The sequence below is a fragment of the Pan troglodytes genome, chromosome 1 (assembly GCF_028858775.2).
Source record: "Pan troglodytes isolate AG18354 chromosome 1, NHGRI_mPanTro3-v2.0_pri, whole genome shotgun sequence".
NCBI lineage: Eukaryota > Metazoa > Chordata > Mammalia > Primates > Hominidae > Pan > Pan troglodytes.
In genome coordinates, this window is record NC_072398.2 from 19,673,217 (window position 1) to 19,697,678 (window position 24,462).

Genomic DNA, 24,462 nt, shown 5'->3' on the forward strand with positions numbered 1-24,462 from the left:
ACCTTGAAAGTTATAGACTATATCTTTTTAATTTTAATTTTATTTTATTTTTAAATTTGTGACAGGGTCTCATTCTGTCACCCAGGCTGGAGTGCATTGGTGTGATCATGGCTCACTGTAGCCTTGACCTCCTGGGCTTCAGTAATCTACCTGTCTCAGCCTCCCAGGGAGCTAGGACTATAGGTGCATACCATATCAAACCCAGCTAATTTAAAAAAAATTTTTTTGGTAGAGATGGGGTCTTGCTATTTTGCCCAGGCTGGTCTTGAACTCCTGGGCTCAAGCAGTCCTCCCCCCTCAGCCTGCCAGAGTGTTGGGATTACAGGTGTGAGCCACCGTACTTAGCCTTACTCATTTTATTTATTTATTTATTTACTTACTTACTTACTTACTTTATTTATTTATTTTCTGAGACAGAGTCTCACTCTGTCGCCCAGGCTGGAGTACAGTGGTGTAAGCTTGGCTCACTGCAGTCTCCACTTCTGGAGTTCAAGCGATTCTCCTGCCTCAGCATCCAGAGTAGCTGGGATTACAGGCATGTGCCACCAGGCCAGCTAATTTTTTTGTATTTTTAGTAGAGACGGGGTTTTGCCATGTTGGCCAGGCTAGTCCCAAACTCCTGACCTCAGGTGATCCACCTGCCTCGGCCTCCCAAATTGCCGGGATTACAGTCGTGAGCCACCACGTCTGGACACCTTACTCATTTTAGATTCCCATCTCACTGACCAGCAGGATAAAACTGTGCTATAAAGGATACCTGGTCTAGTGATTACTCTGATGGCAGGATAAAACTGTGCTATAAACGATACCTGGTCTAGTGGTTACTCTGATGATCATTTAAAATAGTCTCTAATTCTTTCATTTATGTGCTTATCCCAGACACTTAGTAATTTGTGGGGTTTTTTGTAACAGCTTTGAGATATAATTCACATACTACATAATATGCCCATTTAAAAAATAAATTCATTGGTTTTTAGTGTATTCAGTGTTGTGCATCCATCATCACAATTTTAGAACATTTTCATCACCCCCCCAGGGACCCTCTACTCTTTAGCAGCCATGCAGCTCCCCTTCCTTATTTCCTGCATTGAACCCAGCCCCAGATATCCACCAATCTGTAGAAGTGCCTGTTGTGGACATTTCATATAGGTGAACTCATACAGTATGTGATTCTTTGTGTCTGGCTTCTTTCACTTAGCATAAGTTTCCGAGGCTCATCCACATTGTAGCATGTGTCAGAATTTTATTCCTTTTTTATTGCTGAGAGTTTGTGTTTTTCCAATAAAATTACTTTATCTTTTCCTTTTTTTTCCTTCTTCAGAATCCCAAAATTCTTCTCCTAGATGAAGCAACCAGGTGAGGATATCTTAATAATATATGCGATTATGTGTATTAAACCAAATTATTCCTTCACCAAAACACTTTTAATTCTGTACCTCAAAGTGATACAACTGAAAATCCTTTTCCCCCCCTTTACTTTAAAGTGAGGGAAGCTGAATTAATAATGACAGTTGAAAAGCAGTGGGCAGACTGAGTCCTAGTTGAGAGTTCTAGGTCCACTTCAGACATGGTTGCCATCAATCCTAATCACTCTGTAAGCTGTAACTGTGCAGAATGCTTTTCTCCTTACATCACAGTATAGTTTTATGGAGATCAGAAAGTCCCAAACAGTTGAAATTTTGATCATGGTAAAAATTCATTGCTCAGGAAGGGCTGCTGTGTGTATCAGGAAGCACATGGGTGTCACTGACGTCTTTGCTTTCTTGTGTGTGTGCTCCTGTGTCAGTGCGCTGGATGCCGAAAATGAGTACCTTGTTCAAGAAGCTCTAGATCGACTGATGGATGGAAGAACGGTGTTAGTTATTGCCCATCGTCTGTCCACCATTAAGAATGCTAATATGGTTGCTGTTCTTGACCAAGGAAAAATTACTGAATATGGAAAACATGAAGAGCTGCTTTCAAAACCAAATGGGATATACAGAAAACTAATGAACAAACAAAGTTTTATTTCAGCATAAGGAAGCAATTACTGGTAAACAATATGAGACTTTAATGCAAAACAGTGTTGCAGAAAAAAAACTCAGAGACTATGAAATACATAAACCATTTATCAAGTTATTTGAAAAATACCTATTTTTTTCAAAGTGTGTAAAAGATTGTTTTGAAACGTACCTGTTCTCAAGATCTTTTTATTCAGAGTTTTAATAATTGTAACTTTTTAAATGTCTATAGCACTGAAGTTATTTTCAGGTTTTGTATTTTCTTTTCTTGTGGAATATTTTAATTAATATAGCATGGCACCTCATTTTGTTTTGCGTGCAGTTAAAGATTGAAGCTATTGTCAAATGACAACTTTAAAAAGGCAATTATAAATAAAAAGCCTGATTATTTTAGGCCAGTTTACCAATCACTGTGTAATTCTTCTGGTAGTATTCTACCTACTTTTAAGTCTAATTTTACAGATAGAATAATGGAAATGGAAATTTTAACCCTTTATTCCGATAATCTCATGAAGCAAACCTAACTATTTAACATCAGCTGGAAAGAAGGGAACATTTATATTGCCCGTCTCCTGTGTCTTCAAAGGTGTGAGAGCTGAGGAATATGTGTTCCTATTGGGAACTATGTTTGAATATGTGCAGTTTTCAACATTTTGGCACATGAAAGCCTTACAAGTTTTAAAAGGGCAGAAGCTTTATTTTTTGAACAGGAAAATGTGTTTTTTAAATTCACATGTTTGTATGAGTACTTTTGTGAAGCAAGGCATGAACTGCTAGGTATTATTAAGACTGAATGATTTTTGCATTTAAATTGTTTGAAGGCATGTATTTTGAAAAATATCTGTTACAAATTTATAATTTCAAGACAAATTGAATCTTATTTTATAATACTTTTGGAATTTCATTAATAAGGCTAAAATTTGAGGAATATAACTAATTTTCAGCCTTAAGACATTTAAGTTTGGAAGTCCTTGCTATTCAACAGAATAACAAGAAAACTTCAGAATGTATCACTCTCCTGAAAAGAAGATATTAATAAGCCCTTTTATTTATGGTTATAGTTTTATTTATAGTCTCAAAATTCCTAAAGCAATGCTACAACCATTGAATTTGCCATATTTTGTATCAGTGCTGTTAATTTGCTGTTGCCTCAAGAAAAAGTGCTTTTTCTCCATGGATGAGGCTAGACCCTAAGAAGTAATTAAGTCAATGTAAATCAAATGGAAGTTTTCCCATGAACTAAGCGTTTATTAGTTCCCTGATTAGACTGGAAGAAGAAACCACTATTTCATGAAAAGCATGGAATATTATATTTTATTGTTCGTAATTAATGAATAAAACTGATATGAATGAATGTAGTGTTCTTTGAATTAGTAAACAGTACATCTGTGACAATCATTTTTAACAAGCTCTACTTGTGTTCTTTATAAAATGTGATTTTCAGAAAGCAAACAAAACACAATTACAAGGTTGAATCTGAGGAAAATAATCCTTGTGCCATAGAAGTATTTACAAAATTGCATTTCATTGTTATGTTTTATTTTCTGATACATGATGTTCAATTTTATCTTTAGGTAATATTTTATATCATAGATTAAAATTTATAGTGAACTTTATCTGTGTCTGTCACTTTTTTTTTTTATGACCCAGGAACCAAAGATGCAGTCTGTCATTTCTTATAAAACTTCTCACTACATTGTTTCTTAGTAGAATTTGGCTGTGGAGATTCAGGAATAAAGAAAAGACTAACATTACACATATCCAAAAACATGTTGTAATTAAAAGTTCCATTCATTCCTCCTTACCAAGTTTGTTGAATGTCATCACTTGTTTCCTACTTACAAATATTGTTTAATTGTTTCACTGCAGTAAATAAGTATCTCCTACCCACATCAGGGACAAGGAACTGTGCTGTGAAGTTGATGATAGATGAGTAAGGCACAGTTTCTGCCCTCAAGGAGCTAGTTTTGAAGGAGTGGGAAGGCAGGGGAAAATTAATAACAAGAATGCAGCTAGGGATCATAAAGAGGTGTAGTTGTAACAATGTGTTCTGGTATCACTTTTTTGTTTCCAGAGTGTTTGCATGTTACATTTGATACTTTGACAAGCCTGTAATTTAGACAAATATTTATCTTCCCCATTTCACAGAGGAGGAAATAAGCGTAGGCAAGTTGTGAATTAATTCAGCATTAATGACATACACAGTTTCAGGCAAGAAGAAACTCAAAAGAAAATTTTCACATTGTTGAGCTCAGCATTTTGTTACATACCGTCCCAGGCTTGTCTGTATGTTCAAGGTCTCCCCTGACCCTGGGCCTGACAGGTTCCTGAAGAATAATCACAAGTTAAACCATTGTAGGTCGAACCCTTGTAAATGCATTCTTATAAAAGTAGGGCTCCATTTTGGGAATCCATCTTTTTTTTTTTTTTCCTTTGAGACGGAGTCTCACTCTGTTGCCCAGACTGGAGTGCAGTGGCGCGATCTTGGCCACTGCAACTTCTGCCTCCCAGATTCAAGCGATTCTCCTGCCTCAGCCTCCGGAGTAGCTGGGACTACAGGCGTGCGCCACCATGCCCGGCTGCTTTTTGTATTTTTAGTTGAGACAGGGTTTCACCATGTTGGCCAGGCTCATCTTGAACTCCTGAGCTCAAGCGATCTGCCTGCCTCAGCCTCCCAAAGTGCTAGGATTACAGGTGTGAGCCACCGCGCCCGGCCTGGTTTTAGTTTATTTTTGATAACTTTGGCAGTTTTATAAAATAAGATGAATTCCCGGCCAGGCATGGTGGCTCATGCCTGTAATCCCAGCTAGCAGGAGGCTGAGGCAGGAGAATCACTTCAACCTGGGAAGCAGAGGTTGCAGTGAGCTGAGATCGCACCACTGCACTCCAGCCTGGGAGACAGAGTGAGACCTTGTCTCAAAAGTAAATAAATAAGCGAAAACCAGTACAAATGTTACAAAACAAATATAAATGAAATAATTATGTGAAAACTATGTTGTAAAAGTTCCTTTGGAGTGTTTTTCTGAGGCATCATGGGGTTTTCCTGGTCATCTGTCCACTGAATTCATTCAATAAACATTTACTGAGCATCTTCGATTTTGCTAGGTCCTGTGCTGGGTGCGAGCTGTGCCTCCCTCACAAAGCTAGTGCAAGGGTTGGCAAACAGCTGTTTTTGTATAGCCTGCAGGCTAAGGATAGTTTTTACAGTTTTAAATTGTTGGAAAAAATCGAGAGAATATCTCATGACACATTAAAAATACATGAAATTCAAATTTCAGTGTCCATAAACAGCCTACTCCTTCTAGGAATTGTCTGCGGCTGCTTTCACCCTACAGCCACAAGGGGGAGGAGTTGTGACAGAGACTACATGGCCTACAAGCTGAGATGCCTGACAGAAATCTCACTGATGACAGAGACAGTGAAAAAATTCCGCACTACTTGAAGGACTTCTAAACCACACTGAAATTTAGAGCCATCTCAAAAAGTTCCATTGACAGGATTAGCTGAGTGCCCTGAAAATGACTGGGTGCGGGTAATTTCTGGATGCGTTCTTCCTTGTTCCTGTGCCTCTCCATTTTAACACTTTAATTACCATGCTGTGAGAATGGGAGTCTAATAATTCCACCACGTCGGCAGGGAATCATTCTGGCTGCTTTCCTATTGTCGACTGCAGTTGTTAGTTAGTCCCACATAAATCAAAGCTTGATCTTAACTGCAAAGGTGATATTTTGGGAAGGACGTACAGAGGAGAGGCTCGTCTCCAGGTGGAACCACAAGTTGCCTGGGCGCCTCACACATACACACATGTCTACACTGGGGAGGTATTTTTCTATTTATTTTAATAAAATTTAAATCCGCTTATATTGCATGTAGGGGAAAAGAAACCCTTACCATCTTAGGTTCATGGCTAAGGCCCTTATAACAAAAACCAGATTCACAAGAGAAAAGCATGCAAATTTATTTAAAAGTTTAACATGACATAGGAGCCCTTGGAAATGAAGACCCAAACAAACAGGGAAACTTGTGCATTTTTATGCTTAGGGTTGATGAGTGGACAACTTGTGGAAAGGTATGACTGGACAAAGGTCTGATCTAACGGTAACAACTGGGGGAAATTGGTAAAGCCTGTTTGTTCAGACTCTTCTCTGTGGCCCTGTGTCTTCAGAGATAAGGATGTTTCTTTCCTCCAGGTACAGGGAAGGCATCTCTCAAATGAGGGTCTTAAGACCTGTTTTAGGGGAGAAGGGTGGAAGAAGGTCAGAGAATGATCTTCCTGCTTCTACTGTGTTCTCAAATGCCAAGGTGCCACATTTTGGGGTGGTAGGTCCTGAACCGTATCACTGCACACACTATTTTTTATTCTATATATTTAAGGTGTACATGATCTTGATATGTATATGCACAGTAAACTACAGTCAAGCAAATTATCCTATCCTTCATCTTCCATAGTTACCTTTTTTGGGTTTTTTTGAGGAAAGAGTCTATAAAATCTCCTCTCGGCAAATTTTCAGCATATAATACAATGTTGTTAACTATAATCCTTATGCTGTACCTTAGATCTCTAGACTTCCGCATCTTACGTAACTGCAACTTTGACCTAATTCTCTGCACATACTATTTTTAACCAAACTGCTTTTTAGAAAATTTGCATGAATATTTTCCTACATTGTTAAGTGTTCATTACTCACATCCATATGTATTCTTTTAAATATAGCTTTTCATAATGCTTTTTTTTTCAGACTCAGGACCTTTGTATTTTTTTTCGGTTTTCCATAATGTGGATGCACTATAAATCTATAGTTGGCCATCTATGTTACTTTCTACCTCCTTCATTATTATAAACAATACTGTCTTTGTTATTTGACTTTTTCACATAAATTTCTAAGGTGAAATTGCCAAGTAATTATAAGGCTTTTTAATAGAAATTGTCCTCTTAAAAGATTGTACTTTTACAGTCCCACCAGATAGATATGTAAGCAGTGCTTGTTTCCCCATAGCCTTTTCAATATGAACTGCTACTATTTTATTTATTTTTTTTCTGCCGTGTTGCCCAGGCTGGAGTGCAGTGGCCAATCTCGGCTCACTGCAACCTCTGCCTCCTGGGTTCAAGCGATTCTCCTGCCTCAGCCTCCTGTGTAGCTGGGATTACAGGCGTGCACCCACCATGCCCAGCTAATTTTTGTATTTTTTTCTTTCTTTTTTTTTTTTTTTTGGAGACGGAGTCTCACTCTGTGGCCCAGGCTGGAGTGCAGTGGTGCAATCTCAGCTCACTGCAACCTCCACCTCCTGGATTCAAGTGATTCTTCTGCCTCAGCCTCCCGAGTGGCTGGGACTACAGGCACGCGCCACCACGCCCGGCTACGTTTTGTATTTTTAGTAGAGATGGGGTGTCACCATATTGGCCAGGCTGGTCTCGAACTCCTGACCTCGTGATCTGCCCACCTCGGCCTCCCAAAGTGCTAGGATTACAGACGTGAGCCACTGTGCCTGGCTAATTTTTGTATTTTTAGTAGAGACAGGGTTTCACCATGTTGGTGAGGCTGGTCTTGAACTCCTGACCTTGTGATCCACCCGCCTCAGTCTCCCAATGTGCTGGGATTACGGGCGTTAGCCACTGCACCCAGCCTATTTACTTTTTGAGATGGAGTCTCGCTCTGTCACTCAGGCTGGAGTACAGCGGCACAATATCAGCTCACTGCAACCTCTGCCTCCCAGGTTCAAGTGATTCTCCTGCCTCAGCCTCCCAAGTAGCTGGGACTACAGATGCGCACCACCACACCTGGCTAATTTTTGTATTTTTAGTAGAGACAGGATTTCGCCATGTTGGCCAGGCTGGTCTCAAACTCCTGACCTCAGGTGATCTGCCCTCATTGGCCTCCCAAAGTGCTGGGATTACAGGTGTGAGCCACCACCCCCAGCCTCTAACATTCCTTTATTAAATTCTTTTAACTACCTAGCTTGAGGGTACCATCTGTTTTCTCTATGATTTTTTTCTTTTTTTTTTTTTGAGACAGTCTTGAGATATATATATATATATATATATATATATATATATATATATAATTATACTTTAAGTTCTAGGGTACAGGTGCACAACGTGCAGGTTTGTTACATATGTATACATGTGCCATGTTGGTGTGCTGCACCCATTAACTCGTCATTTACATTAGGTATATCTCCTAATGCTATCCCTCTCCCCTCCCCCCACCCCACAACAGGCCCTGGTGTGTGATGTTCCCCTTCCTGTGTCCAAGTGTTCTCATTGTTCAATTCCCACCTATGAGTGAGGACACGCGGTGTTTGGTTTTTTGTCCTTGCGATAGTTTGCTGAGAATGATGGTTTCCAGTTTCATCCAAGTCCCTACAAAGGACATGAACTCATCCTTTTTTATGGCTGCATAGTATTCCATGGTGTATATGTGCCACATTTTCTTAATCCAGTCTATCATTGTTGGACATTTGGGTTGGTTCCAAGTCTTTGCTATTGTGAGTAGTGCCACAATAAACATACGTGTGCACGTGTCTTTATAGCAGCATGATTTATATTCCTTTGGGTATATACCCAGTAATGGGATGGCTGGGTCAAATGGTATTTCTAGTTCTAGATCCCAGAGGAATCGCCACACTGACTTCCACAATGTTTGAACTAGTTTACAGTCCCACCAACAGTGTAAAAGTGTTCCCATTTCTCCACATCCTCTCCAGCACCTGTTGTTTCCTGATTTTTTAATGATCTCCATTCTCACTGGTGTGAGATGATATCTCATTGTGGTTTTGATTTGCATTTCTTGCTCTGTCACCCAGGCTGGAGGGCAGTGGCGCCATCACAGCTCACTGCAACCTCCACCTTCCTGGCTCAAGCAATTCCCCAGCCTCAGCCTCCCACGTAGCTAGGATTACAGGCACACACCACCATGCCCAGCTAATTTTTTTGTATTTTTAGTAGAGACGGGGTTTCATCATGTTAGCCAAACTGGTCTTGAACTCCTGACCTCAGGCAATCCACCTGCCTGGGCCTCCCAAAGTGCTGGAATTACAGGTGTGAGCCACCACGCCTGGCCTTCTCTAGGATCTTATTTGACAGAGCCTACAAAGCCCTTCATGGTCTCTCCTTATTTCTCCAATTCCCTTTACTTTTAGTCTTTCAGGTTGATTTGTTTGTTTAAAGTCTCTGGCTCTAATCCCAGCTACTCAGGAGGCTGAGGCTTGAGGATCACTTAAGGCCCGGAGTTTGAGACCAGCCTGGGAAATATAGCAAGACACCATTTTTTAATTGTATTTTTTTAGAATTTAAAATAAAATTTCTTGGGGAGACAGGGTCTTGCTATGTTGCCCAGGGGCTGGTCTTGAACTACTGGCCTCAAGCCATCCTCCCACACCTTAGCCTTGCAAGGTGCCGGGATTAGAGACGTGAGCCACTGTGCCTGGCCGTGAGACCCCATTTCTAAAAATATATATATAAATTAAAAATAGGCAGGTGTGGTGGTACATGCCCATGGTCCCAACTCAGAGGCTGAGGCAGGAGGATCACTGAAGCCCAGAAGGTTAAGGATGTGGTGAGCTTTGATCACGCCACTGCACTCCAGCCTGGGCAACAGAGTAAGACCCAATCTCTAGAAAAATCATAAAGTAAAATAAGAATAAATAAAGTTCCTAGAATGCACCAAGTCCTTTGCTGCTTCAGGACCTTTGGCCAAGGATCCTCTGCCTGAAACATTCTTCCTCCTATTCTCTCATGCTTCATGTCTCAGGTTAAATGTCCTTTTCTCCCAGAGGCCTTTATAGACCTCCATCCAAAAATAGGTAGCCCCAGTGATTCTCTCTCATACACTTTGCTCTTTTATTTCATAGTACACATCTCAGCTTGTAGCTGGATATTTGTGTTCATTTTTTCAGTGTCTGTCTTTCTCATTGGTCTGTAATCTCCATGAGGGTAGGACCCATGGGCTTTGTTTAGTTATAAGCCTTAGCAATTATCACATAGCCTGGCACATGGTAGGTACTCACTAAATCCATAACGAATGGATGACTTTTAGTGCTGTCTGCTTACTATCCTTCAATAGCCATACATTTGGACTCCAGGCAAGTTCTTGCTCAAAGGTGGCTGACAAGTCATTCTAGCTCCTGCAAACAACAGCTTTTACATTAGGATGCTGGGGAAACCACTAACCAGTCCAACAAAGCACAAGAATAAAATTGATCCCACCAATCCTCTCAGACACAACTATTAATACTCTCTATTGCCTATTTCACACCCCTCCTTGTAAGAATGAAACAGGGAGGAAATGCACTGGGCTCTCAGAGCTATAAGACTCAACGAGCTGCCAAGTTGGGTTAGACACCCAGGTGGGAGAAGGAGTAAAGCAGCTAGCCTATGTAACCTTGGCAAGATGACTGCTCAGATGCCACTGGTGCATAGATAGATGACTGGCTTCCCAGGGGAATGTCAACAACTGACACCCACACTGTGGTCTCCCACATGTGGATACGTCAATGTTTACTTAACCATTCCCTTATTTCAACACATGTTGAATGAAAGTCTACTATGTGTCTGTTACTGTGTGCCACAAAGGTAACAAAGTCACTGCTCCCGCTGTCAAGACATTTAAAAGAAGTACTTGACAGACAATTATGAAAACAAACTATTATGCAGGATAAAAATACAGTCTACACACAGGAGCAGAGAGGACAACGGATAAGGGGGACGTAATCCTGTGGAAGGTTTCACTGAGAAGGCAGCACAGAACTGACTTGATGCGGAAGGTAGGCGCCTTCTGGACCAACAAGGCAGGGAGTGCATTCCAGGTGAAAGAAACATGGACATGGGCACTGGAGGGAGATTTGGGTTTTTAAGTTCTCGGAATGTGGAGTGCAAGTGGGAAGTGCTGGAAGTACAACACGGACGGAAAAGCCAACCTGCCTTAGATCACATAGGACCTTGCAAAGGAGCTTAGCAAATAACCTACTGGCAATGGTCAGCCACTGAAGCATTTACAGGCCCAAGAGCAGCATTAGGTTTGCCTTAATTCATTGTGTTGGCAGTGAGAAGATAGAGTGGAGGAAGACTAGACACAGGTAAGGAACCCTCTCCCCATCTCCCCCACTCCCTCCCGCTGGCAGAAAAGAGGCTACGCAGTGGTTGAGGGAAAGGTAAGTACCAGAACCAGGGCAGAGGCAGTGCAAATGTGTGATCTAGTACAGACACGTAGGACCTTACAACGTATACCATGATCTTAGGGTGGAGGTAGGTGTGAGGGATGACTGCAGATAGAGCTCTTCTCTTTGCCTTGGACAACTGGCCAGTTTTACCAAGCTGGAACAGAGATGGTGGTAGGAGAGGGGTCCTAAAGGAAAACATGAATGCGCTTTTCATAAGTGGATTGTGAGGAGTTCGCAGGACTTCCAGCTGAAATTGTCCCCTAGGGAGCTGAATGATAGGGGTCTGGGGGTTTTGAGCTGGATCCAGGTTAGAGACACGGATTTGTGGCGTCATCAGCGTGGATGAGACTGCGCAAAGTTGAATGGGAAAATGGCAAACCTAGAAAACAACAAATATCACAGTGCGATACCAGTGTCAGCTTTACGGCTTTTCTCCGTCCTCAGCTTGGACTGAGGAACATCTTTCATTTCACAAGAGGCTCAGGAACTACCAGTGTGAAAAGAGGCTACGTTCAAGCTGCTGGAGGGCCAGTTCCACCTAGGCGCAGTCAAGAAGGGCGCCTGGCTTTCCGGCTTCACGTCCCTGGAAGCTCGGCACTGCAGCGGTTCTAGATCTGGGGCCACCGGCTGCCTTCCCGACCTACCTCGCTGACTGGGCACCGCCCTTAACGTCACGATCACGCCCCCGCCAGCGCTCCGACCACAACCCGCGGGAGCCATTGCGTTTGACGTCATCATCGCGCGCCATCTTTTCCCTTAGGTGTTTAAGTTCCGCGCGCAGGCCACGCTGCAACCTGAGGGCCAGATCCCTCGCTGTCCTAGTCGCTGCTCCTTGGAGTCATGTTCCCAGCCGCCCCTTCTCCGCGGACCCCGGGTACCGGGTCCCGAAGGGGCCCGCTGGCCGGACTCGGGTCCGGCTCCACGCCCCGGACGGCTAGCAGGAAGGGTCTGCCCCTGGGGTCTGCAGTCAGCTCCCCAGTGCTCTTCTCGCCGGTCGGCCGGCGTAGCTCGCTAAGCTCGCGGTAAGTGATCTCCCTGGTTGGGTCTGGCAACCAACAGGCTCACGGGCCGCAGTGGGCCGGATAGGTTATTGTCTTTAGAAGCCTTTGGAACCGGGGCGGCGGAATAGAATGCCACAGTATTGGAAAGTAGACCTTTTCCACTGCTGCAGGTAGTATCTGCTTCGTTTTGATTATCAGTTGATCAGTTGATTCCCCACTTTGCATTTTTCGTGGATACCTTTGTGCAGAAGTGAAGTACAAACTGGATTTGCATCAGTGGTTACCCACTTCCCACCTACTACCCGTGTGATCTGGTGTAAGTCACTCGTGATTTTCTTCATCTGTGAAATGGCGATAATATATCTCACCTGAGCCAGAGGAGTTATTATGAATTGCCACGATGCAGATGTAAGGTGATGGTGATAATGAGGACCTGCAACCCTGAAAGATCATTGTTTAATGCCTAACATACCAACTGACATTAATATCTGATGATTGGTAATTAAAGGGTTTCTAGCTACGGAATTTAACTTTCTAGGTAAATTATAAGGAAAAGGCTTTACATAAGTGAGCTGAGAGTACTGTGGTAGTTTAGTTACTAAAACTGCTCGTTTGGAGCACCAGTAAAATCATCACACACACACACCCCTCCCCACCCCCAACACACACCGTGTTCATAATTAACCTAAAACTTTAGTGTTTCTGCATAGTTTTCTCTGAATTCATCTATAAAAAATGAATTTTTCCCTGCAGGAAACACAAAGTATTGTGTCTTGAAATTATGGTTAAAATTTATCTGTAAAATTTTTCAGTACTTTAAAGGAGAAGTGGTTTTGAAAGAATACACCGTATCTTTGACTTTTTTTGGCATATTTTGAAAAGTTCTTTTCAAAGTGCTGATCTTGTCAGTGTTTTCTATTCCTTTTGCGAAAAGTTGGAGAATAAAAGCATACTTTATTTACTGTGTGTTGTTTTATTTAAATCTCTTCTTGTGATCATTTGAAGAAAAACCTTTGTTATCCTCTGTCAGGAAACAAAGCCCTTAGCCCTTCTGTATGTGCATCTTCTCATTTAATTCTCGTCATAAGACATAGAATAACTTTTATTCTGGTGACTTTACAATATTCTAAATGTTAAGAGGGTGAGCAAGAAATAAAGTTTTTACTGTGAAATCTGCTGTTGAAGACCATGTAACAGCTGATGCTCGTAACCTGTTCGATTTCTTGCTTGGTTATACAGATCTGATAGTTTTTTTTTTTTTTTTTTTTTTTTTTTTAAGAGACAGGGTCTCACTCTCTGTCGCCCAGGCTACAGGCTGGTGCCACGATGCCCGGCTAATTTAAAATTTTTTTTGTAGAGACAAGGTCTTGCCACGTTCCCCAGGCTGGTCTTGAACTCCTGGTCTCAAGCAATCTTTCCGCTTCGGCCTCCCAAAGTGCTGAGATTATAGACATGAGCCACTGCTCCGGCCAGGTCTGGTGGACTCTTAAACCCCTAAAGCCAGATGAGCTTAAATCTCATCTAAGCCAATATTTATAAAATGTATTTGACCACAACATATGGTAAAAGCTGATGTTTTATATTCCGTCTTTCAAAAATGTTGAGATCTGCAAAATGACCCGGTGTTTGAAAAAAAAAAAACACTGGTCTAGTTAAGCCTTATTTCACAGCTAAGGAGGCAGAATTATAAGGAGTTTAAGTGAATATAGGCATGCATTTCAATACTAGAGTCTATGGGATTGAAGCCAAGTTTTCCTAAATCCTGTTTTGTTTTTTTTTACATGAAAAATATTACATTTAATTACATGGTAAATATGAGCCAGTGTTAATTTTTTTCAAAGAACTCCTTATTGTGAAAATATATACATAAAAAATTAGGATAATGGAGAATTTTAAGTTACAAGTAAGGTAATATAGACTCTTTTCTTTAGGGGAACACCAACACGAATGTTCCCACACCACTCCATAACTGAGTCTGTGAACTATGATGTGAAAACGTTTGGATCTTCTCTTCCTGTTAAAGTCATGGAAGCCCTAACATTGGCTGAAGGTAGGTGTCATCTTTCCATTTACCTGTATTAGCAGTTTAAAATGGAGCCTAGATGTGGCATAGAGATTAAATTTATGTTTTCTCTAGTATACCTTTACGTAAATGGTGAGAGATGGGTGGCCTGTCTAGTGTTTTTTTATTTTCACCCAGGCTGGAGTGCAGTGGTGTGATCTCAGCTCACTGCAACCACCACCTCCCAGGTTCAAGCGAGTTTCCTGCCTCAGCCGCCCAAGTAGCTGGGATTATAGGTGTGAGCCACCACGCCCAGCTAATTTTTTGTATTTTTAGTAGAGACAGGGTTTCACCATGTTGGCCAGGCTGGTCTTGAACTCCTGACCTCAGGTGATCTGCCCTCCTTGGCCTCCCGAAGTGCTGGGATTACAGGCGTGAGCCACCACATCTGGCCACCTGTCTTAGTTTGTTGTTTTTTTTTTTTTTTTTTTTTACTGTAATTGAGATGTATAATACATTCGAGAAGGAGAATGAGTTCATTTGAACACAATCAAATTAAGTCTTTAATGGTTTTAGGTACTGTACAGTAGTCCCCCATTATCTTTGGGGGATATCTTCCAGGATCCCCAGTGGATGCCTGAAACCTTGTATAGTACTAAACCTTATATATACTGTGTTTTTTTAATACATACACACCTATGATAAACTTTAGTTTATAAATTAGGCACAGTAAAGATGAACAACAGTAATAATAAAGTAGAACAATTATAACAATATACCAGCAGCACTACTCTTGTACTTCGTTTGGGGTCATTAACTAAAATGAGAATATAAGCATTGCATTACTGCGACAGTTCATCTGGTAACTGAGACAGCTACTAAGTGACAAACAGCTGGATAGTCTCAGGGGTGTCCAATCTTTTGGCTTCCCTGGGCCACTTGGAAGAAGAATTGTCTTAGGCCACACATAAAATACACTTACAATAGCTGATGAGCTAAAAATAAATGATAAAAAGGTCTGTGTGTAAATCTCATCATGTTTTAAGAAAGTTTACAAACTTGTGTTGGACCGCATTCAAAGCTGTCCTGGGTCACACGTGTCCCTGGGCCGTGGGTTGGACAAGCTTGGGGTATACAGTATAGATATGCTGCACAAAGGGTTGATTCACAACCTTTAGGCAGGACAGTATGAGATTTTTATCACTTTACTCAGAACAGCATGCAATTTACAACTTAGGAATTGTTCATTTGAATTTTCCATTTAATATTTTCAGACTACGATTGACCACAGGTATTTGAAACTGCAGATAAAAGGGGGAAATACTGTATATGCAAAATTCAGTCCTGTTTATAGAGTTGATCAGGTTTGTGAAGTTTCCCGTTAAACCCCAAAACTGGCACCTCATGTTATTGGGTTTAATAATACAGTAAAATCAAGTCCTACCTCCATTTCTGGATCCTATGTAGCATCCCAGAGGCTGTGTGCACAAATTTATGACGTTACCATTGTTGTGGTGTACCTTTAGAAGAGTCTGTTGGTGGAGAATTAGTGTGGAATTTTGACAGATACAATCAACACAAGCTTAGAAAGGCAACTTTAAAGATGAGCAGTTGGATGACACTGGAAGAGCAAAGTTCAGAGCAGCCTTAATATCTGCTGAAGTCATTTTTATTAAGGCTTGAATTCTAGATCTTTGTGATTTTTCTGGAACAGTATTTTTCAAATTGTAGGGGTGACCAAAATTTAGCGGTTCTTGACCAGCATTTAAAAAAAGAAGAAATAGAATGCATCTCATATGTTTAGTAAATTTTGTTCGTTTTACTTAAATTGTATATGGGTGTATTGTGATGTAAAATGTATTATACTGTGAATAACTCTATTTACTGTATAACTGTTAATAACAGTAAAAAAAAAAATGCTGAAATTACTCTGTTTTAGAAGAAGGAATATATCTCATCAGCTGGAACTTGGCACATGTTGCCTGTAGGTCCTTGGGAGCTTTAGGGATAGTTGTTTTCAGACAACAACTAACCTTTCTATACATTGTTCTGTTTTAAATAAATAAATGTATATATATATTGTATATATGTGTATATTTTTCCCCTCTAAAAATTTCAGTTTAAATTACATTTAAACCTTTTAATGTACTACTCATATTTTAACAGACTAGATTAAATAACACAGCCCCAAATCTAGAAATTCAGAGAGTCCCTAGAAATTAGGATATATAAAACAAAGAGGTGTGTCAACTTCAAGAACTCTTCCCCACTTAGAAACCTGCCAACTACTGTTAAGTCAGCCCTTAAAGGCACATCAGTCGAGGATCTGGAGTTGTAGTGCTTTCAAGAAAAAGAAAATTACTGAGCAGATAGTTCAGTTGAGCAAAAAGCCTCACTTAGCCTGGGCTTGGTTTGATATTTTTGCTTGTACATTATCTATGCCTTTTACTTCACCCTTCTACCTTTCTGTAAGTAAAGAGCAAAGCTCAACTTAATAAAATTTCCAGGGCTGTTAACACATTTGTGGAGGTTTACCACCAATACTTAAGACATAAGCTAATTTAGTTTTGTCACTTAATAGAGAACGTAACTCTTTGTCTCCATATAATAAATAATTTATCATTCCTTTAAGGAGCTCTTATTTGAAAATTATGTGCTTTTGGTCCTCCAAAAGCACATTGTTTTCCTTGAAATGTTTTATATAGTTAATGAGTTTGTTATTTGTGTTACTTTATCGATAAAATTATAAATGTTGCTAAATATTTCTTTTTTGTTTGTTTGTTTTGAGACAGAGTCTTGCTCTGTTGCCCAGGCTGGAGTGCAGTGGCGCGATCTCGGCTCAATGCAACCTCTGCCTCCCAGGTTCAAGTAATTCTCCTGCCTCAGCCTCCCGAGTAGCTAGGATTACAGGTGCAGGCCACCATGCCCGGCTAATTTTTTTTTCTATTTTTGGTAGAGATGGGGTTTCATCATGTTGGCCAGGCTGGTCTCGAACTCCTGACCTCATGATCCACCCACCTCGGCCTCCCAAAGTACTGGGATTACAGGCGTGAGCCACCCTGCCTGGCCTCTTTTTTGTTGTTTCTGCTTACTTATTTTTTGATATGGAGTCTTGCTCTCTTGACCAGGTGGGAGTGATGTGATCATGGTTTACTGCAGCTTCAATCTCCTGGGCTCAAGTGGTTCTCCTGTGCCTCAGTCACCCTAGTAGCTGGGAAGTGCACTGCCAAGGCTGGCTTTTTTTTTTTTTTTTTTTTTAAGAGAGAGGGTCTCACTATGTTGCCCAGGCTGGCCTCAAGCAGTCCTCCCAGGGTGGCCTCCCAAAATATTGGGATTTATAAGCATGAGCCACTGTGCCCGGCCTAAATATGTCTTATAGGAAATAAGCTATCTGGTCTGTTGTAACAAAAAATTAAGGAATATTAAATGTCCCAAATACACTTTTTGCCTTTAGATATATTCCTTTTTTCTTTCTTTCTTTTTTTTTTTGAGATGGAGTCTGGCTCTGTTGCCCAGGCTGGAGTGCAGTGGCACGATCTCGGCTCACTGGAACCTCCACCTCCCAGGTTCAAGCAATTCCCCTGCCTCAGCCTCCCAAGTAGCTGGGACTACAGGCACATGCCACCACACCCAGCTAATTTTTTTTGTAGTTTTAGTAGAGATGGAGTTTCACCATGTTAGCCAGGATGGTCTCGATCTCCTGACCTCATGATCCTCCCACCTCGGCCTCCCAAAGTGCTGGGATTACAGGCGTTAGATATATTTCTAAAGTTGGTTATCAGAGTTAATAGATCTATTGTTTTTGGTGTTGATAATTTTGGAATATTCAAAAGTATTTGTTGTGAGGTAGTCGTTTCTGAGTGTGCCAATTACTTTTTTTTGATAAAGCATGTGGTAATAAAGATTTATACTATAAGATAATCACCCACCTCATTTTTTCCTTTAGTCGATGACCAGCTGACCATTAACATAGATGAAGGTGGATGGGCTTGTCTGGTGTGCAAAGAGAAGCTCATTATTTGGAAGATTGCTCTGTCACCTATTACTAAGGTAATGGCTCTTTAGAGAGCTGGAACGAGATAGAGGAGAGGAATGCCAATTGACTTTTCATTTTTACCCTAATTTTTTTACAGTTGGAGGATAGTCAGTATGAAACTACTTAGGCATTAAGAGTTTGCATTTTCATAGTGATGCGAAATAATGAGCATGCATACACATTTGTGTATTGGGAAAAAAGTTTCCCCCTTTTGAAGATCTGTGTTGTTTACCTTTAATAAAATTAGAGTCATTGAAATTTCCAATGAATATAATGCTAATCCATCTGCCTAATGAAGTATCAGACTAAATGCTATCCACATAAGCAAATGAACTTTGAGTTTGCATATTTCTGAGAAGATAGAACTATGTTTTGTTGAACCTACTGAATGATGCTTAATAAAATAAGAAAATATGATACCAGTTGCTAGTTAAACTTTTCACTTGTCCACTTCCAACAGTGGGTTATCATTTGCATGTCTAGTAACGTATCCTCAGCAACCTTTTTCTGTTTGTTACAGCTTAGATACACTACTCTCTTCTACCAGTCATTACTTCCTTGGCCATGTTCCGTTGGAACTCAGGGCTCCTGCTTACCTCAACTCTTCGCTTCTGCTGAACTCTGTGTTACTGCTGCCTAGAAAAGGGTGTATGTGGTTAGGAGTAATAGGTGAGGGAGAATTCCTGGGGACATACTGAGTTAGCTGAAGGATCCTGATATTTGGCTGAGAGTCTAAGAAATTGTTTCCTAGGTAACTTGGTATAATTACTCTTCAGTCATGCTAATTTTAAATGTCAGATGAACAAATCAAGAGTAGATTGGGAAAGTTCCATAGGAAGCCTAAGCACTCATCTTAACCTTACTTAGCCTTCTCTTAACTGGACTTTTCTAGCCTGGGAAGAGGTTAGGATAGTTGTTCTTCAGAGTTTGGTCTAGCTTTAAGTTTTCATGATTCAATATCTCTTAAGATACTTTGTTTTAAAATTACTGAAAGCCTGATTAAAAGGAGATGTGAGAAGAAAGAATATTTGTAGAATGGTGTTTCCAGCAGTGAGTCAGAATCTAAAATATGCAGAGAAGGGAAATCAGATGCATCTTCAAAATACTGGATTTGATGTGAAAGATTTTCTGTTTGGGTTTGTTCTACAGTTATCGGTTTGCAAAGAACTTCAGCTGCCACCTAGTGATTTCCACTGGAGTGCCGACTTAGTGGCTCTTTCTTACTCTGCTCCCTCAGGTGAAGCACATTCTACTCAGGTAGGTGACTTAAAAGCTTATTTAAATAAACTTTTTACAACAAGGACATCCTAAAGTTAGAGGAATCATCCTCTTTGATTTTGAGACATAACTATAAACCTATAGAAATCAAGACATTGTGGTATTGGCAAAGAGAGCTACACACATAGGTCAGTGTAACAGAATAGAGAATACAGTTATAGATCCACATAAAGGCACCCATTTGATCTTTGATGAAGGTGCAAAAGCAATTCAGAAAGGATGGTTTTTGACGATGATTTTTCTCTGTATCAATGCATAGTGTAGGAACATTTGTAATTTTAAAATTACAAATGACCAATTTGTATTGTATTGTATTGAATTTTCCCTTAAACCTCATACCTCGTTACCAAGATTAATTTGAAATGGGTCATAGATCTAAATGTAAAACAGTAAAACTTTTAGAAGAAAACAGAAGAAAATCATCATGACCTGAGATTAGACAGAGTTCTTGGAAATCACCAAAAGCATGATCCATAAAAGAAAAGTTTGATAAAATTAATAATAAAATTAAAATAAAATAAAAATTTAAAGCGTTGCTTTGCCAAAGACAAGAAAATGAAGAGACAAGTTACAGAGTAAGAAGAATTTGCAAATCATGTATCCAGCAAAGGACTTGTATCCAGAATATTTTTTTAAATTCTAAACTTGATAAGAAAACAATGCAGTTTAAAAATAGGGGCTAGGACTTGAACAGACACTTAGTGAGGATATAAGGATGGCAAATAAGCACATGAAGAGATGTTCAGCATCATTATCCATTAGAAAAATGCAAACCAAAACACTGGTGAGTTCTTATTTCTGATTTTTCTTGATCAAATAGTAAATTGTCCTGTTTCTTTATATCAGTGCCATCAGACTGCTGGTTTTTGGGTTCCTCTTTTATTGTGATTTCTGATTGTTGTGATCTTGTTTTGAGGCTGTTGCTGTCATGGTTGCCACCAGAGAAGGATCTATCCGCTATTGGCCAAGCCTTGCTGGTGAAGATACCTACACAGAGACTTTTGTAGATTCGGGAGGTGATAAGACTTACAGTTTCCTAACAGCAGTGCAGGTATACCACGGATATTCCTTTATATTTATTGGAAAGCTGTGATTTGGCTTGGAAATACATTTTTGTTTTTATTTTTAAATAGAGGTGGGATCTCCTTATGTTGCCCAGGCAATTCTCAAACTCCTGGGCTCAAGCAATAACTCCTGCTTTGGCTTCCCAAAGTACTGGGATTACAAGCATGAGCCACTGCACCCCAGCCATGGAAATGAGATTTGATGACTAAAAATGTGGGGTTTTAAAGAGACTATAGAGGCCAGGGAGGGATCAAAAAGAGACAAGGAAGAGAAGAATGTAAGGATCTATGATTTGAACAGTTAGACAAGGGAGGCTCTTCTCACAGGACTCCAAAATATCAATTTCAGATAGTAGCTTGTGATATGAATTTCTTTTAGAAACATTTTATAAGAGTGGCTTAAAAACTGTCAGACACTATAAAGAATGGCTTGCATTATCTTCTTTGTAGGTTCACAAAGAAACAAAATCTGGCTGAGCATGGTGGCTCATGCCTGCAGTCTCACCACTTTGAATGGCTGAAGCGGAAGGATTGCCTGAGGCCAGGAGTTCAAGACTAGCCTGCGCCACAAAACAAAGCTTTGTCTCTACAAAAAAATTTAAAAATTATCTGGGCATAGTGGTGTGTGCCTGTAGTCCCAGCTGCTCAGGAGGCTGAGGCAAGAGGATCTCCTGAGCCCAGGAGATTGAGGCTGCAGTGAACTATGATCTCACCACTGCACTTCTGCCTGAGTGACAGAGCGAGACCCTGTCTCTAAAAAAATAAAATAGCAAACAAAAAATATAAATAAATAAAATCTGATAACCTAATTTGTTGAATCTGAAATATGATGAACTTGTAGTTTAAAAATCAGAATTTAAAAAATATGCAATTTTTTTCTGCTACAAAATTTTTTTTTTTTTCTTTTTTCGAGACACAGTTTTACTCTGTCACCCAGGCTGGAGTGCAGTGGCGCAATCTCAGCTCACTGCAAGCTCTGCCTCCTGGGTTCAAGCAATTCTTGTGCCTCTGCCTCCCAAGTGGCTGGGATTACAGGTGCGCACCGCCACGCCCAGCTAATTTTTGTATTTTTAATAGAGACGGGGTTTCACCCCGCCTTGGGCTCCCAAAGTGCTGGATTAGAGGTGTGAGCCACCATGCCTGGCCAGTTTTTTTCTTATGAGAGTTTTTCTATGTAGGATTAATAATATTAACTGAATGGATTCTGAAATATATTACTTTAATAAAATAACAACGTTCTATTTTGTATTCTTTTAGATTTATTTCAATTACAATGATTTTTCTCTGTATCAAAGAATTTTTCATTTTATCTTAGCATTCGATGCTAAACTGAACTAACCTCATAATATTTTTTCACAGGGAGGAAGTTTTATTTTGTCTTCGTCAGGAAGCCAACTAATTCGGTTGATACCTGAGAGCTCAGGAAAGATTCATCAGCATATCCTGCCTCAGGGGCAAGGCATGCTTTCAGGAATTGGTCGAAAAGTTTCTTCTCTTTTTGGAATTTTATCTCCTAGTAGTGATCTCACAGTAAGTTTATAAAATAACTATTTTACAAGCTTATTTCTTAGTTAAATCAATAAGTTGAAAGTATCCTCTGAAGTTAGTATTCCTCCATATGGACAGTAGCTTATGCGAAATAAAACCTTTGGTCTTTTTAGTGAACTATTTTTATTATGATGAAATGAGATCATACTAACCTTCTCCCATAACTTGTAACACTAAAATCTTTAAATCAGACAGATTATCTCACAAGTACATTTTTTGAACTAAAACTATTATGTAAAATATAAAATGTGTTTCTTAAAGATTAATTTGACTTTTTAGATTTAACCAGAAGCGTGTCTCTACTCTCATGCCTCCAGCTGTCTGTGTGGATGACTGAAATCTAGATCTGTTGGCTGGACTTCTCTGCCCCATACTCTAGCATAGTGAAGGGAAGATGATGGGAACTAATATTTATGGACCATCTACTCGCTGCTCGGTGCTCTATAGTTGTTATATTCATATTGTGTAATCATTGTGACAACCTGTAAGGTAGCACGCTTTCCCTCCAGTTTACAGATGAGGAAGCACCCTCAACAAGGCTGAAGGTGTGTAACTGCTGAGTGGCAGAGCTGGGAATCATACCCAGGCCTGTCTGAATTTAAAGAACATGCTCTTTTTACTGTGCTGTTTTCCCTCTTGTTTCAGATGATTATCACCTGCTTCCTTGAATGTTCTTTAAACCTAAACTTAACATGTTTAAAAACAAATTTATTGTATTCTTTCATCTCTCCTATTGGCTACTCACTTAACCCTATAAAACTCATTTCTCTTTTGACTTATTTTTGTTAAGAGCACCATCCCTTTTTTCAGTGACCCAGGTATAAAACCTTGTTATTTTTTGTGTCTCCCTCTCCTTCTATAGCAAACAAGTTATTTACCAGGTGCTGTAGATTTAACTTCTATCCAATCTCATTTCCATCCCCATCTTTCTGCTTTTGATGTTATGCCCTAACCTATACTCTTGATGAATTTCACCTAAGCTCCTGGTACCTGCTCAGTTTACTTACTGTTGGCCTTTCTGCCCTATCAGTGATGAGTTTTAACACAAAACAGTCATGTATATCCAGCTTTAAAAAGCCGAATATCTATACTTCATGATTAAGTATATACTGAAAAGGCAAAATAACACTCCTCTTCATGACTGACTACATACATTCTGCCAAATGCATTCAAACACAATTCTGTGTTCAGAAGCTATTGATAATATCTCCCTTGCTTGCTACACTTACAAATTCACATTCAACACTCTCTGCTATATGTCCCTGATTTTTCATTATTTTTTATTTTTAAAAATAGAGACAGGGTCTCAGCATTTTGCCCAGGCTGGTCTCAAGCTCCTGAGCTCAAATGAGCCTCCCTCCTTGGTATCCCAAAGTGTTGGAATTACAAGCACGAGCCACCACGCCTGGCCTCATTATTTTTCAAAAAATCCTTATTTTTTCTTCTTTTCTACTTGTCATCTACATTCCAATGTAACAGGATGACTTCTTGTTCTCCAAAGACGCTGTAACTTTCCCACCTTTCAGCTCTGCTCCTCTTGGGCCTTCCACCTGTATCCTTCTTCCTATAGATCCAACCTTGCCCTCAAGCTCTATTTCAGGATCACTCCTTTCTGGTTTTTTTTGTTTGTTTGTTTTGGAGATGGAATCTCACTCTGTCGCCAGGCTAGAGTGCAATGGTGCGATCTCGGCTCACTGCAGCCTCCACCTCCTGGGTTCAAGTGATTCTCCTGCCTCAGTCTCCTGAGTAGCTGGGACTACAGGCACGTGCCACCACACCTGGCTACTTTTTTGTATTTTAGTGGAGATGGAGTTTCACCATGTTGCCCAGGGTGGTCTTGAACTCCTGAGCTCAGGCAATCCACCTGTCTCGGCCTCCCAAACTGCTAGGATTGCAGGGGTAAGACACCACACCCGGCCCAGGATCACTACTTTCTTTAAATCCCAAATGAAGAATTCTGCTAGGATTACTAATCACATATGTGAAATTTGACTTTTAAAACAATAGTTCCTTAACATTAGAAGTTAATCTGTGAATTTGACTTCCTTTTCTTTTCTGAATAGCTTTCAAGTGTTCTCTGGGATAGAGAGAGATCAAGCTTTTATAGCCTGACGAGTTCAAACATCAGTAAATGGGAATTAGATGATTCTTCAGAAAAACATGCATACAGTTGGGATATAAATAGAGCCCTGAAGGAAAACATTACCGATGCTATTTGGGTAAGAAACAATAATATTCATCTCTGTAATTCATGTTTATGGTTGTATGATAATGCTGGTTCCCTTAATTGTTTTATTTATTTCAACACATTTCAGTGTAATAAACAACATGGTGTATGGTTATCAGATTAAGTGGAAATGGGGTAGTCAATCTC

The 24,462-nt window shown here is 40.1% G+C and overlaps 2 protein-coding genes and 1 long non-coding RNA gene across 9 annotated transcripts in view; 2 read left to right on the top strand and 1 right to left on the bottom strand.

Annotated features, from left to right (window-relative positions):
- Window positions 1-3,616, top strand: part of ABCB10 (ATP binding cassette subfamily B member 10) — a 42,142-nt gene extending 38,526 nt beyond the window's left edge. For all 4 annotated transcript variants that reach the window (XR_010149866.1, XM_016940628.4, XM_016940620.4 and 1 more), the window contains 2 exons: window positions 1,322-1,356; window positions 1,787-3,616. Coding sequence is in view for 3 of the 4 variants with exons in the window: in XM_016940628.4 (XP_016796117.1) it covers window positions 1,322-1,356; window positions 1,787-2,018 (267 nt within the window). In the remaining variant the exon portion in view is untranslated. The remainder of the gene's footprint in view (window positions 1-1,321; window positions 1,357-1,786) is intronic.
- A 2,321-nt stretch (window positions 3,617-5,937) lies between these two features.
- LOC104004780 (uncharacterized) lies at window positions 5,938-11,889 on the bottom strand. 2 transcript variants are annotated; one of them, XR_677819.4, is made up of 3 exons: window positions 11,804-11,889; window positions 10,008-10,124; window positions 5,938-6,228 (listed from the first exon to the last, which is right to left on the bottom strand). It is a non-coding gene; the product is annotated as an uncharacterized LOC104004780 (long non-coding RNA). The 2 variants fall into 2 exon arrangements; XR_001713220.3 differs by lacking the exon at window positions 11,804-11,889 and adding an exon at window positions 11,570-11,655.
- Window positions 11,794-24,462, top strand: part of NUP133 (nucleoporin 133) — a 67,283-nt gene continuing 54,614 nt past the window's right edge. For 2 of the 3 annotated variants that reach the window (XR_010149870.1, XM_054659941.2), the window contains exons 1-7: window positions 11,864-12,181; window positions 14,092-14,210; window positions 18,109-18,212; window positions 19,348-19,455; window positions 20,393-20,527; window positions 21,900-22,070; window positions 24,152-24,307. Coding sequence is in view for 2 of the 3 variants with exons in the window: in XM_054659941.2 (XP_054515916.1) it covers window positions 12,000-12,181; window positions 14,092-14,210; window positions 18,109-18,212; window positions 19,348-19,455; window positions 20,393-20,527; window positions 21,900-22,070; window positions 24,152-24,307 (975 nt within the window). In the remaining variant the exon portion in view is untranslated. Of the gene's footprint in view, window positions 12,182-14,091; window positions 14,211-18,108; window positions 18,213-19,347; window positions 19,456-20,392; window positions 20,528-21,899; window positions 22,071-24,151; window positions 24,308-24,462 lie in introns of all 3 variants that reach the window. The other variant, XM_003308807.7, reaches the window with a different exon arrangement.